A 12492-nucleotide genomic window follows, 5' to 3' on the forward strand; every position below is an offset into this window, starting at 1 on the left:
GCTGGTCGGGGAGCCCGAAGTCTTTACGGGTGAGTGGGAGTTGGGCCGGCTGCCAAAGGTGTCACCAGGCTCTTTCCGCCCCAAGACCTTCCTCTTCGACCTGGGCATCAAAGTGACATGTGGTGAGAGCGGCCCCGGGTGGGAGGTGCCACGGCGCTGGATGGGGTGAGGTCCTGTAGCAAGGGGCACAATCCCGCCCGGCCACGGCTGTGCCCGCTCCACCGGGGCACAAGGACAACCCACACGTGGCAGGCGATGCACCCAACTTCTGGTAAACGCTCTCCTGGCAGCTGGGTCCGACCCACACCAAGGCTGATGGAGCAGTGGACCACCCCCCTGCCAGCTGGTGACCCACCATGGCCGCAGGCACGGCATGCTGAGCTCTGAAGCGCTCGAGGCAGCATCAGCCGGGCTGTCCCCCAGTGTGAGTGTCAGCCCCATTTAAGGTGTCATGGCAGGGACGACACTGTGCCCAGCCCTGTGACCGCAGCAGGATGCAGCCGGTGCCAGGGGCTGTGCCCACCCGGTGCCACGCACCAGCCCTACCTGTGGATCACGGTGAAGAGATCCTCCGTGGTGCGGGATGTCACGAACACGTCGTCGTCCTCCTCTGCGATGGAGTCGGCCGTCTTGTCGCTGGCGAAGCTCTTCTCCTCCGTGCCACCCTCCACCGAGCTGCCTGCGGGCAGGGAGGAGAAGGCACCTGTCAGCCACCCTGTGTGGGCACGGGAGGGACCCCCCGTCCCTAGGGTGAGAGGGGTAGGAGTGGGGAGACCCTCACCTTGTTCTGACGCACGGTCGCTGGCTTGTGCTGTGCCCAGCGCCTCCGGGGATGGCAGATCCTCGGCGTCGGGGTTGCAGCACGTGGGGTCGGTGTCCAGCGTGATGATGGGGCTGGGGGTGGGCACCTGGTCCCCCGTGCCAGCTCCCCGCTGCACCAGGGCTGGGGTGAGCGGCAGGTAGAGCACGCTGGGCTTTTTGGGCACTGGTGGTGGCACCTTGGCCTTCCTCCGCTTCCCCTCGCCGGCACCGCCTCGCTCCAGCCGTGGCTCGTCCTCTGGGGCTGCCTGCGAGAGCCGCCGGGGTCCCGCCAGGGCCAGGGATGAGGGGGGCTCCCCGGACCCCTCCTCAGCTCCCCTTTCCGCAGCACACGAAACCGTCCTGCGGCAGCCCCTTCTCCTTGGCGGCAGCGCCCCGGCGGGGACGTGGGGGACAGCGGACCCTCCTCCGCAGAGCCGGGGGCTTGGGCAGGATGATGGGGGGCCGCTTGGCCAGTGGTGGCTTCTCCGCCACAGGTCGGCTTCACCTTCCTCTCCGGCCCCGGGCAGGGGCCGCGTGCCGGCTCCTCGGCGAGCTCCGGGCCGTCGGCGTTGTCCTCCGGCTCCGAGCGGCTGATGGAGCGGAGGCGGACGGAGCGCAGGTCAGACTGCGTGACCACCGGGCATGACGGGCGCGATGGGGCTGGTCTTCTGGGCCAGCTTGGTGCCGAAGGTGGAGTCGGAGTGGTGCCGGCTGACCTTGGTCTTCCCTTTCAGGGAGATCTTCAGCCCCGAGAGGTCGAGGTGGGCGGGCGGCGTGAGCGGCAGGTCGAAGGACAGCCTGGACTTGGGGCTCCTCTCCATGGGGGACGTGGGGGGCAGCGAGGACTTCCTCTCGGGGACCAGCGGCCGCACCCGCACCTGGTGCGGCGAGTGCCCGAGGATGGCGGAGGTGGGGACGGTGGGGGTCGGCGTCTCCGACTGGCTAGAGTACCCGCTGGACGGGGACATGAGCCCCGCGGGCCTGCCGGGGGACGAGGTCTTGAGGTCTGCCTCGGCGGAGAGCTGGGGAGGGCGTCGTGGCCCTGGAGACGGAGGGGGACACGAGGGACTCGGAGCTGCCCCGCACCTTGGCGCACTCGACGGCCGTGGTCCCTGTGGCCGTGCTCGAGCTGGAGAGGGACCGGTAGGGATCGGCGGCCCTCCAGTCCCCGAGGTGCCACTGGCGGGGGGCAGCCGTGCCGTCGCTTTCCCTCCCTGCGCTGCCCTGGGGGTCAGTGTGCACCAGCGGTGGCCCGGGGGCTCCGACGGGATGCACAGGCTCTTTGGTCGCTGGTCCTTGGGCAGTGCCGAGCCGAGCCCCGCGTCATCGTCGTGCCCCTCTTTAATGAGCGAGACGCTGCGCGTGGGCGGACAGGGCTTCTTCTTCGCCTCTTGAGGGAGATGCTCTGGAGCGCCGCCGCCGCTGCCCCTCCTGCTCCAGCCCCAGGGAGACGTTGTCGGTGCTGGTGCTGCCCTCGGAGCTGGCACTGGGGTAGCCCAGGGCGTAGTTGGCGCTGCCCCGCCGGGTCTCGGCGTACGCGATGTCCACGGAGCAGAGTGAGCCCGAGTCGGTGGGCACCGACAGCGACCGCTCGCGGAAACCGACACCCTGCCCGATCCACCTCCAGCCGCGCCGGCTCCGCCGCCAGCTCCGGCTCCTCTTGGCTTCCTGGCAAGAAGTTCACTTTGGCTTCTCGGCCCTCGCACCTCTGGCCACCCCCGGAGGTGGGGGGGGACTCGGGCACTGTGCCAGAGAAGGAGCCGGGCCCGTTGCTGCCCACGTGCTCCTCCGTGGCGATGAAGAAGGAGGCGGTAGGGATGGGTGAGCCCAGGCTGGGCGACGGGCTGGAGCCGCCCGGCGAGGCACAGGCGAGCCCCTTGCCCTGGCTGGTGGAAGGGCTGGGGGGCTCGTGTAGCCAGGGTGCCCCAGGCGGGGGGAAGGGGGTGCCCGGCGGCCCGTTGCAGGTGCTGGCACAAGGGGTGGCTGCGCCGTCCATGGCGGCGGGTGGGCTGGCAGCAGTGGGCCCCCGAGGTCACTGAAAGTCTTCCTCAGTGGGGCAGAGAGGGGCTGGCGGGGGCTGATCTCCTGCGGCGCCTTCGCCCCGCTCGTGGCCTCGGGCACGAAGCTGCAGGAGAGCGACTCGGTGATGGGCGCACGGGCGTTGGATGTGGGGCCGTTGGTGCCACCTGCGAGGAGAGACACAGCGGGTGAGTGCCGTCCGCTTTGCGCTCTGCCAGCGGGTTGCTGGCACGGCCCTGTCCCGTGTGCTGCGGTGCCAGGACTGGTCCCACCCGTGAACAGTCTCTGGGGCTGCACTGCTGCCCAGGCATGGAACATGCCCAGGCAGACTGGAGGGGATGGATCGGCACCCTCTTGCCAGAGGCTCTTCTACCCCTGCCCTGGTGTGGCCACAGCCCAGCTGGGGACAGTCCCCAGCTGTTCCAACCCTGAGCTTGGGACCTGTTGGCTGGGACGTGCCATGGACAACTCAGCAGCTGTGGCAGGAGTCTCTGTCCATGGGGACATCAGCCCCATGGTGACCAGAGTGCTGCCCCGATGCCGGCCCAGGGTGGGGATGCAGCTGGGTACCGCGAAGAGCAGGGCACAGCACCGCCGCCCGTGCTGGGGAGGGACGCGATGGCTCCTGGTGCCACCGCACCCAGAACAGCCTGGGTGGGGAAGGACAGGGGACCCTGCGCAGAGCACAGCCACCAGACCGGGGTGCCCAGGGCTGTGGTGGGTCGAGGTCTGCCCGTCTCCATGGGAGGAGCCGTGACATATTTTGGAGGTTTGACTGCTGTCCGGGAGAAAAACCTTCCTCCTACCCAGTGACATTCCCCCTGGTGCAGCTGGCGCCACGGCTTCTCCTCCTCCCGTCCCTACCTGCCTCTGGCAAGAGGCTGCCTCTGGTTTCTCTGTGCCGTCCATAGGGGACAGCACGACAACGCCCCGCGCCCGGATTGCTGCTGTCCCCGTGGGGTCCAGCACCGGTGCGTGGCAGTGCCAGGAGCACCACGGGCACCCTCGGCTGCATGAGCACCCTCCGCATGCCGGTGCAGGCCAACTCGCCAGCCCTAGCACAGACCCAGGCAGGGTGCATGCCCACAGCCTCGGCACCCCGTGCGCGCACTCTGCCCGCAGCCAGGGACGGCGGGCATGGGGGAGGAGCTGCCTGAGCTGAGGCTGGGTGACTCCTGCCACCAGGAGACATTTCAGCGGCCTTCCTGCCCCATAAGTGTGCAGGATCCCAACTTGGGTGAAGGGGCCATCTCCGATGCCATGCCAGCCCTAGGGCCAGCCCGGCATCACCCGCGTGCCCAGCACCTTGGTGCTGCGAGAGGGAAGCAGAGCTAGTGCGGTGGCCTCCACCTCCCCTTCGCCGGGGCATTCCCAGGGAGCCCCCTCTGTGCCCAAGCTGGCTGCCAGCCCCGGGGGCAGCTTGCCCACGTCTGGGCAGCTCCGGCAGGTGGGACATGGAAGTGGCTGCGTGGTTCTTGCCGTCACCTTGGTCTCGCAGGGACAGGTTAGGGAATCCGATAATGGTCCGTCTACGCCGCAGGGTGGACTTGGGGTTGATGGCGGTCTCTGTGTTAAAGAGGGAGTGCCGAGCACCGGCGTGCCTGGCCGCGTGCTGCCCTGTAGCCAAAACAAACACGCTGTACGGCGGTGCCAGTGCCGGCAGGGGCTGCTGGGGCGGGGGCTCGGCCCTCTCCATCACTGGGGTGCCCCGGCCCGGGTGGGGACTGCAGGCAGGAACATGGGATGGCGATGCCGCAGATGGAGGTGGGATGCACGGAAAGCTGCGGAGCCCGGTCCCGCTCTGTGCGACAGGCTCTGGTGTGCGCCGGAGTGGCCAGACTCTGTGCCACCGGGCTTCGCTAATGGGGCCAGCATGCTGAGCCACACTGGGGACACGGGTGTGAGGAAGGGCAGGGAGAGGGACCAGCGTGGCACCGGCACAGCTCTCCATCAGGGAGGGAAAGGGCGGAAAGACCCTTCAGCAGATGCATCTGCTCAGCCACCAGCCTCGGGCTCCAACCGGGGGACAGAGTGTGGCTACTGGGAGCTGCAGCCCCGCAAGGACGGATGGACGGATGGACAGACAGACAGGTGAGACAGACTGGCAGCACGCAGCGCAGCGAGAGCCAAGGTGACAACAGAACCAGCGGCTGGGCAGTGCGGCGCAAACAAGAGACCAGATGGCGGCGTGGCCGGTGGATCAAATGCACAAAGTTGCGGATGGCCGGAGAGATGGCTCGGAATGACAGATGCCAGTGTGGCCCTGCTGCCCCCTGCACTGCCCCTGGCACCCGCCTGGCCCCCTCCCTCTGCCTGGCACCCTGCCGCAGCCAGATGCTGGGGCACATCCTGCCCCTGGTGCTGGCACGGCACTGGGGCTGCCCTCCGCACCTCTGCCCCCGCCGCAGCGCGGGGGTGCTGCCCTACCCGAGATGTTGATGGGGATGACGTTGGTTTGGATAGAGCAGGACTGGTGCCACTGCTTCTCCTCCACAGTGGGCAGGGGGAAGGCCCTGCTCCACGCTGGCTGCTTGTCGGGGCTGGTGGGGAGGCTCAGGGGGGTGTCGGGCGGGTGAGCACCCAGCGACGGTCGTGCCGGCGGTCTCCTCTTCGGTCGCTCGCCGGCTTGGGGGCTGCGAGGAGAAAGGCAAGTGACCCACCAAAGGGATGAGGGTGGGACACGACCGGCCCCCCGGCCCCGCTCCGCGCCCCGGCACTCACCATAAGCACGAACTCGAGGCGCTTGGCAGGCGGGGGGTCGGGGCGATGGCTCCGGGGACGTGTCAGGGGCAGGTGAGCAGCGGCGCGGAAGGTCTGCCCGGTGACCCTGCTCTCGGCGTACTGCTCCTCATACTCCTCTGCAAGAGGAACGGCGCCTGGGACCCAGCTCCAGCCCCTGGCTGCGGTGCAGGCTTTGCTCCCAGGGCAGGAGGGACATGGAGGCGCGGGCAGCTGCCCCCAGCCCCGTCCCTGGGCTGGCTCCCCGTTCCCGGGCTGGCTCCCCGTCCCTGCTCAACGCTGGCAGCCCAGGAGGTGGGGAAGGGAGACCCCCTGGAGCAACGCCAGGGCTGGGGGGTGCCAAGGTGGCGCTGGGGCCCCGGCAGCCTGCCCCCGCTCCTCTCCGGGGCTGCCCGTGCAGGCGGTGGGTCCTGGGGGGAAGCAGAGCCAGCCAGGAGGGAACTCAGCGTCTCCCCATCCTGTAATTGTTGAGCTAATTAGTGCCGGTCGTCATGGCCTGGCGGAAAGCAGGTCTGCTCGGGCTGACTTAACGAGATTACGGGCCGGGCTGCTGATCTCATCGGCGGCTGCAGAGCATCCAGCCCCGGCCGCGTGACGGCGCGGTTAAGAAATTGGAAGGAAACAAATCAACGGCCACGCTGATCCGGTTAGACAGATCAGCAGCCGCTCATGGGCAGAACTGTGCCGCGGCGGGGCCAGCAGGCACCCCGGCAGCCAGTCTCGGCCCCCGTCGCTTTGCCGCTTGCGGCAGTGACTGAGGAGCAGGGATGGGAGAGGGGCTGCCGGAGGCGGGGACCCCCCGGGGACCCAACTGCGACACCTCGGGGAGGTCCGAGGAGCGGCTCGGACACATGCACACAGAGACGACCTCGCTGTCAGCACGGCGGTCACGCACCCAGGGCAGCACCCATCCCTGCCACCCTTGCCCAGCCCACCGCCGGCCCCCCGTGCCCCGCTACCTTGCAGCAAGCTCTGGAGGTTGAGCTGGGCCTCCTGGTGCAGCTGCTCCATGCCCGGCGGGCGCCCGGCCGCCAGGAAGACATTCACCGGCTGCTGCCATGCCAGCTTGGCGTGAGCAACCTTTCTTGCTCTCGAGGTCCAGGTTAGAGGTGGCTGCGAGCGAGAGGGAGCAGAGTGAGAGGTGGGCAGGCGGGCGGCTCCCCCGCGAGCTGCCAGCTGGCGCCACATGGGCACAGCGCACTCATCCCGTCCTGGGTCTCTCCAGGGACATGAGGGCTGGGATGTGGCTGTCCCCTGCGCTGGCAAAGCCACCCAGGCAGCCTGCTGCCGCGTGGGACTGGGCCCCATCACTGCCGCCGCTGCGGTGCCAGGGGCTGGACACGGTCCCCATGGGCTGCCAGAACAAGCCGGGAAGGGAGCAGGGTGCAATTGCGGAAGGAAGGCAGCCCTGTTGTCCCAGGTGACTGCCCGGCCACTCCTGGGTGCAGGAAACGCCACAAGCTCCGGTGAAGCAACCTCCTGGATGCAGAAGAGCAGAAGTTGCAACCGAAACGAGGGCGCGATGGGGACACGGCGCCTTTCGTCACGCGGTGCCAGCCCTCTCGGCGCGGTTAACGCACCCTGCCCTGGCGGTGGACGCCCAGCGAAGGCTCCTGGGAAGGAAACCTCTGCCGTGATGGGCCAGGCGCTTGCCCACACCCTCTGAAACACCCACACAAGTGGAAAAGTCCCCGGGAGAAGGATTTGGGCTCGCCAGGGAGCCGTGCTGGCAGCTGAGCAGTGCTCTGGCAAACAGGCTCTGCCACGGGAACTCATGCAGCCCCAGCACCTCCGCTCCGGAGCAGCGCTGGCCCCCAACGGATGTGGTTTCCTACCCAGCGCGGTTTTGCACCGGAGCCAAGGGAGTGCCAGCAGCGGCACACTGCCTGTGAGCGCACCCGAGCCCGACCCGGGCAGGGAAGGCAGAGAGCGGGTTTGGGAGATTTAAACAGGGCGCTCATGGATGCCTGGGGTCTCATCCCTGGGGATTTACGGCTAATCCTTCTCCAGCTGCCCCTGGTGTGGGCAGAGGGACGACTGCTGTCAGGGCAGGACACAGGACACTGTGCCCAGTGTCACCCACCGCACTGGGGTCACCCCGGGAGCAGGCTCCCACGTTCCTTCGCCCTGTCTGGTAACCGGGATGTGCACTCAGCAGCCAGCACGGCTTCACCCGCCGGCCCGCGGCCGACTCACATTTAGCAGGGGCGAGCGTGGGGTGCCAGGGGCGAGCGTGGCATGCCAGGGGCTGAGGGCTTCCTGGCAGTGCCAAGGGTGCGGGCAGGCTCTGCCCACATGCCCGTCCTCGTCCCCAGCGGTCGAGGCACTTTGTTACCAGCGTGACAAACACCTCCCCTCTGCCGCCCGCAGTGCGGGGCCGCGGGGTGCCTGTCCCTGCAAGCAGCCCACCGCCCCGCTGCCCGCGGCACCCTGCTTTGTGCTGCTGGCGATCACAGCGACAGCAGTGCTACTCGCATGGCTGAAGGGTTACAGCCCCGAAATGGTGCCAGGCTCCCCAGCACACCCTGCACAACCATGTCCCCCTCTTCTGCGGCGTTCGGTCAGCGGTTGCCCCGGCTCAGCTGGCACCGCGTCCTGAGCATCCCCCCTGCTGCCCATGGGTGCCATCCTGCCCACCCTTCCCCCTCGCTCTGGCTGACGGAGCAGCAGAGCCCACACAACGCCCAGCACCCCAACGCGAGGTGCCACGTCCCCAGCCTAGTTACTTTTATAATTTGTGTTACCATAACGACGTGCCTTAACACCAGGCTTTTTTCTTTTTTTTTTCCCCCCTCCTTTAAATAATTTGACTCGTTTCCATATCAACCAAGAGGTGTCGGGGCGTGTGTGTGTGTGTGTGTGTGTGTGTGTAAACCACGCAGAGGCTTTGCCCGGCTGCGGAGCCCCAGCCCAGCGGGCAGTGCCACACAGCTGGGAATGAAGTTTCCCCAGCTCGGGGCGAGGGCAGGAGCCCCTTTTCCCGCACAGGGATGGGGCTTTTCCTCCTCTCGCCTCCCAGTTTGGTGCCTGCCCGGTGGCGATGCCCGGAGGGGCCAGGGGTCCTCGCAGAGGTGGCGGCAGAAGGAGCCCTGTGCCCCGTCTCTGGCTCACCCCCTGTGCCCAGTCGTCCCCCCGCAAACCTGACCCACTGGGCTGTAGGAAGGGAGCGGGGGGCACGGTGGGGTGAGCGGACCCCAGCCCCCCGACCCACTCTCTTTGGTGAGGTGGGGGCTCCGCTGCTGCCCCCCTTCACTTCTGAGCGGACCTCAAGGCGGACCCTGCACCCCGCATGGCTGCACCCCCTCCGCCAGCGCACACAGACCAGCCTCGGTGGGTGCCAACGCTCCTTGCCTTCTGCCCACGCAGCCCCCACCAACCCCCATCACAGACCCCGCAGCAGCTACGCGGCGTCCCCCCGAGACTCGGGGACACCCCCAAAGCACAGCCCCCGCCGTGGCCCCCCCCACCTCCCCAAGCCACCCGGTGCCAGCGTCGTGCTGGGGGCAGCCCCCTGTCACCCCCCCTGGAGCCGTGGTACGGGAGCTTACCTCCGCAGCCTCGGCCCTGCTGCCGGGGCACCCCTGGGCACCCACCCTGTGGGCTCCAACCACGTGGGCAAACCGCAGCACCGGAACGCGGGGCCGCCCTGGGCGAAGCGGAAGCGTGCCCTGGCAGTGGCGAGGGGGGCCCAGCACCCTGCCCTGCCCGCGTGAGCTGCAGGCATGGAAGAGAGGGCAGCGTGGGCAGCTGGCGCTGGACAAAGTGGGAAAGGGCAGCGCAGGGTGGCCAGGGGGGTCCCTGCCATATGGTGCCAGGAGCCACAGCCCAGCCCGCGGTGGGGGCTAAGGTGGCACCACTGGCAGCACTCTCCAGGGCCTGGCTGCCTTGGGAAGCAGCCTGGTGCAGGAGCAGGTTTGGGATGTCCGTGCACGCTGCAGCTGCCACCCGCATGCGGAGGGCTTGGGATGCCCCAGCCGAGCCGGAGAGCCTGGCGGGAGGACACGGCGGGAACGGCGCAGCCGGAGCAGAGCCCGCTGCCCTTGGCGGTGACCCTCCTGCCAGGCTTATCGGTGACAGCCTCAAAATACAAAGTGCCTCCGAGGGGGCCCCCACCCCGTGGCACATGCCTGTGGGAGCCAAAGGGCACCCTGGGAGCGCAGAGCCGGAGGGCTGGCTCCATCCCACCCACCCCCAGCACTCCTGATCTGAACCTGGCCAGCCTCACTGCTGGGGGAAACTGAGGCATGGCAGGTATGGGGGCTCACCCAGCTCCCTGCAGGCGTCAATCCCCTCTCCCTGCTCCAGGCCTTGCAGAGGGGAGTGGGCAGCAGTGCCGGCTCTGCCCGCAGACGGGCACGGGCACGGGCACGGGCACAGGCACGGGCAGAGGCGTTAGCCACAGGCAGCCGGAGGCTGCTCCCCACGTGTCCCCGTATCTCCCGGGGCGTCTGTCCCCTCTCAGGGCTGCAGGCTGGCAGCAGCGGGCTCTGCCCCCGCCCTGGGGCTGGAAGTGGGGGCAGAATCGCTGGCACGGTCCCTGCCAGGCTGCCTGGGCAGGGGTGTGAGCTGGCACCATCAGCCACAGCGGGGCTGTGACAACCATCAGTCGTACGGAGAGCTCCGGGCCTGGGACGCCACGGCTGCCGCGGGTGCGCGGGGAGCCGAAGCCACGGGGAGGCTGCTCCGAGGGGAGCTGACCCTGGGAGAGGAGCGTGCCCGCAGGACCCCAGCCGCAGAGCACAGAACACGTGCCCCCTGCCAGCATCTCCCTGAGCCCCCCGCTCCACACCACCATCCCTATTTACGACTGCCCAGGCATCCCGGATCCACAGGGAGATGTTCGACAGAGCCATGGGGAGCCGCTTCAGTCCGGGCCGAAGCTCCCGTGAGATGACGCCTCTTGCTCGAGCTCACCACCAAACTTTTCCTTCTCAAGCTCGCTCCGAGCGAGCGGGAAGCGCCGGCGATGCAGACGGTGCCGCTCGGCCCCTCGCTGCCGATGCAGAGGTACCACGGGAGTGATGTAACGGCAGCGGCAGGCGATGCACCATTAGCAGAGCAGCCATGGCAACGGGTATCGGCACAGCGGCGAGGCAGCCGCCGCCGCCAGCGCACCGGAGGACGAGGGCTGCGAACTCGGGGGCTGAGATTGATCCCGGTAGCAACACAAACCCCGCCGGTAGGAGCCGACATGCCACAGTGCCGGCAACAGATGCCGCCGGCATCGAGCAAGCGCCCCGGCCTGCCGCCGGCACCGCAACTGCTCGCTCCCGGCGCGTGCGGCTCGATGACATTCCCCGTGGTACGGAGCCAAAGCGCCCGCTGCTCTGCGATGAGCGGAGAGGAAGAGAAAAGAGCAAACAGCGGGAGCTGGCAGCGGCTGCAGAAAGTGCCTCCTGTCCCAAGCTCACCCCCCGCTGAACTCAGACCCGCCGGTCCAGCTGTCCCGCCAGGATGCGGAGCGGCATCCGCACGCGCGGCAGCTCCAGAGCCGGATGCCCGCCCAGGTCCGAACGCCGTCCCGAAGCGACGCCCCACTGAACGTCCACAAACCCAGTGCCGCGAGGGAGCGTGGCTCCCTGCCGGACCTGCCCACCTCGCCGCAAGCGCTTGCCGTGCAGGGCTGGAGCGTGCCCAAGACGAGCCCTCGTCGGGATGGCCAATGTACTGTGCCCTGTCCAAATCCGGACCCTTCCCAGGACGTCGCCCCTCTGTTAGGCATCTTGCGGCGCCACCCCCGAGCCCTCAGCGAGGCAGGGCCACCCTTACGGACGTTTGACCTGCTGGTGGTTGAGGCCGGAGGGGCTGGAAGGTTTTTAGGGGGGTTCCCACACCAGGACCCCGATGTTGCCCTGCACAGCACATCTGTGTGCTCCGCGCAGATGCCCAGCAGGACCGTGGGGCACTGAGGAATACCACCCTGCTACACCGAGTCTGCCGGAGGCTCTTGGCTCTTCTTGCTCTCCCTGTTTCACAGGCAATCAGCAGATTTTTTACTGACGGCAGATAACGGCACTGCAGAAGCTGCTGGTGCAGGGGGTAGGTTTGGCAGCTGCAAGGGTCACTCAGCTCATGGGGAGAGGCTGGATTGTTTGAGAAGTTTCTACTAAAACCACCAGAAGCAAAACAGTCCATTATGTCAGCGTCCATCAGTAGGGCTCAGAGTTATCAGCGTGCTAAGGCGCTCTGCCTGCCTGGCCCTGTGATGAGATCTGGTAAGACAGATAAAAGCCCTCTTTCTCCAGCCAAGTCCTGTGATCCATCATCACCTTCACCTCATGCCTTGTGTACTGGAGGGGACGCGTGTGCTCCCTACAGATGGTGTCAGCCGTGACCCCCACACAGACAGGCCGGAGCCTCCCACGGTGGGGTGCGTGGAGTGCCCTGCCACGGTGGCAGCAGGGTGGCTGCCAGTCAAAGTCCCTGTGAGCTGTGGCACTGCTGCCCTGGACCCCGGCAGGGCTGGAGGGTGGGGAGCGGGTGGGGGACACTGGTGAAACGCCGCTCTGGGTACGTTTGGCTCTGGCAACACCAGTTGGGACCCTGTCGGGGGCGTTCTGGCAGGCAGGCGAGGCGCGCGTGCTGCAGGGAGGACTTGGCCAGTGAGCCCGGCACAGGAGGAGCCCTGGCGTGCCATCCGCCTGTGCTGCGGGGACAGGAACCGCTCGTGGCCGCGCTCGCAGCGGGGCTTGGCCTGGCACCACTGCCGGCCGAGATGAACTCACGCCGCTCCCTGCCAAGGGGCAGAGAGCCACCGCTCCCGAGGACGGAACAGCTTTGGGCTGGGCCACGGGTGCCCTCATCACCCTGAGCCTCACCAGACCCCGGCCCCTGCCGCGAGCCACCAGCCATGGGCAGCAGGATTGGACCCCTCGGAGCCCTCCTGCCAGCTCCGCCGCGGCTCCCCGGCAGCCTTCCTCCTTGTGTCACAAC

At 68.1% G+C, this 12492-nt stretch overlaps 1 protein-coding gene across 1 annotated transcript in view; it reads right to left on the minus strand.

The window, feature by feature from the left end:
• The window catches only part of LOC147527949 (NHS-like protein 2), a 31092-nt gene that overhangs the window by 4315 nt on the left and 14285 nt on the right, over positions 1-12492 (minus strand). Inside the window, 18 exon segments of the mRNA XM_086619922.1 lie at positions 3-100; positions 547-703; positions 782-1120; positions 1123-1230; positions 1233-1296; positions 1298-1441; positions 1443-1826; positions 1828-2045; positions 2048-2196; positions 2198-2400; positions 2402-2821; positions 2824-2987; positions 4306-4437; positions 5248-5404; positions 5406-5453; positions 5542-5678; positions 6519-6642; positions 6644-6672. Coding sequence (XP_086476048.1) covers positions 3-100; positions 547-703; positions 782-1120; positions 1123-1230; positions 1233-1296; positions 1298-1441; positions 1443-1826; positions 1828-2045; positions 2048-2196; positions 2198-2400; positions 2402-2821; positions 2824-2987; positions 4306-4437; positions 5248-5404; positions 5406-5453; positions 5542-5678; positions 6519-6642; positions 6644-6672 — 3075 coding nt within the window.

Source organism: Tauraco erythrolophus, chromosome 13 (assembly GCF_009769465.1).
Source record: "Tauraco erythrolophus isolate bTauEry1 chromosome 13, bTauEry1.pri, whole genome shotgun sequence".
NCBI lineage: Eukaryota > Metazoa > Chordata > Aves > Musophagiformes > Musophagidae > Tauraco > Tauraco erythrolophus.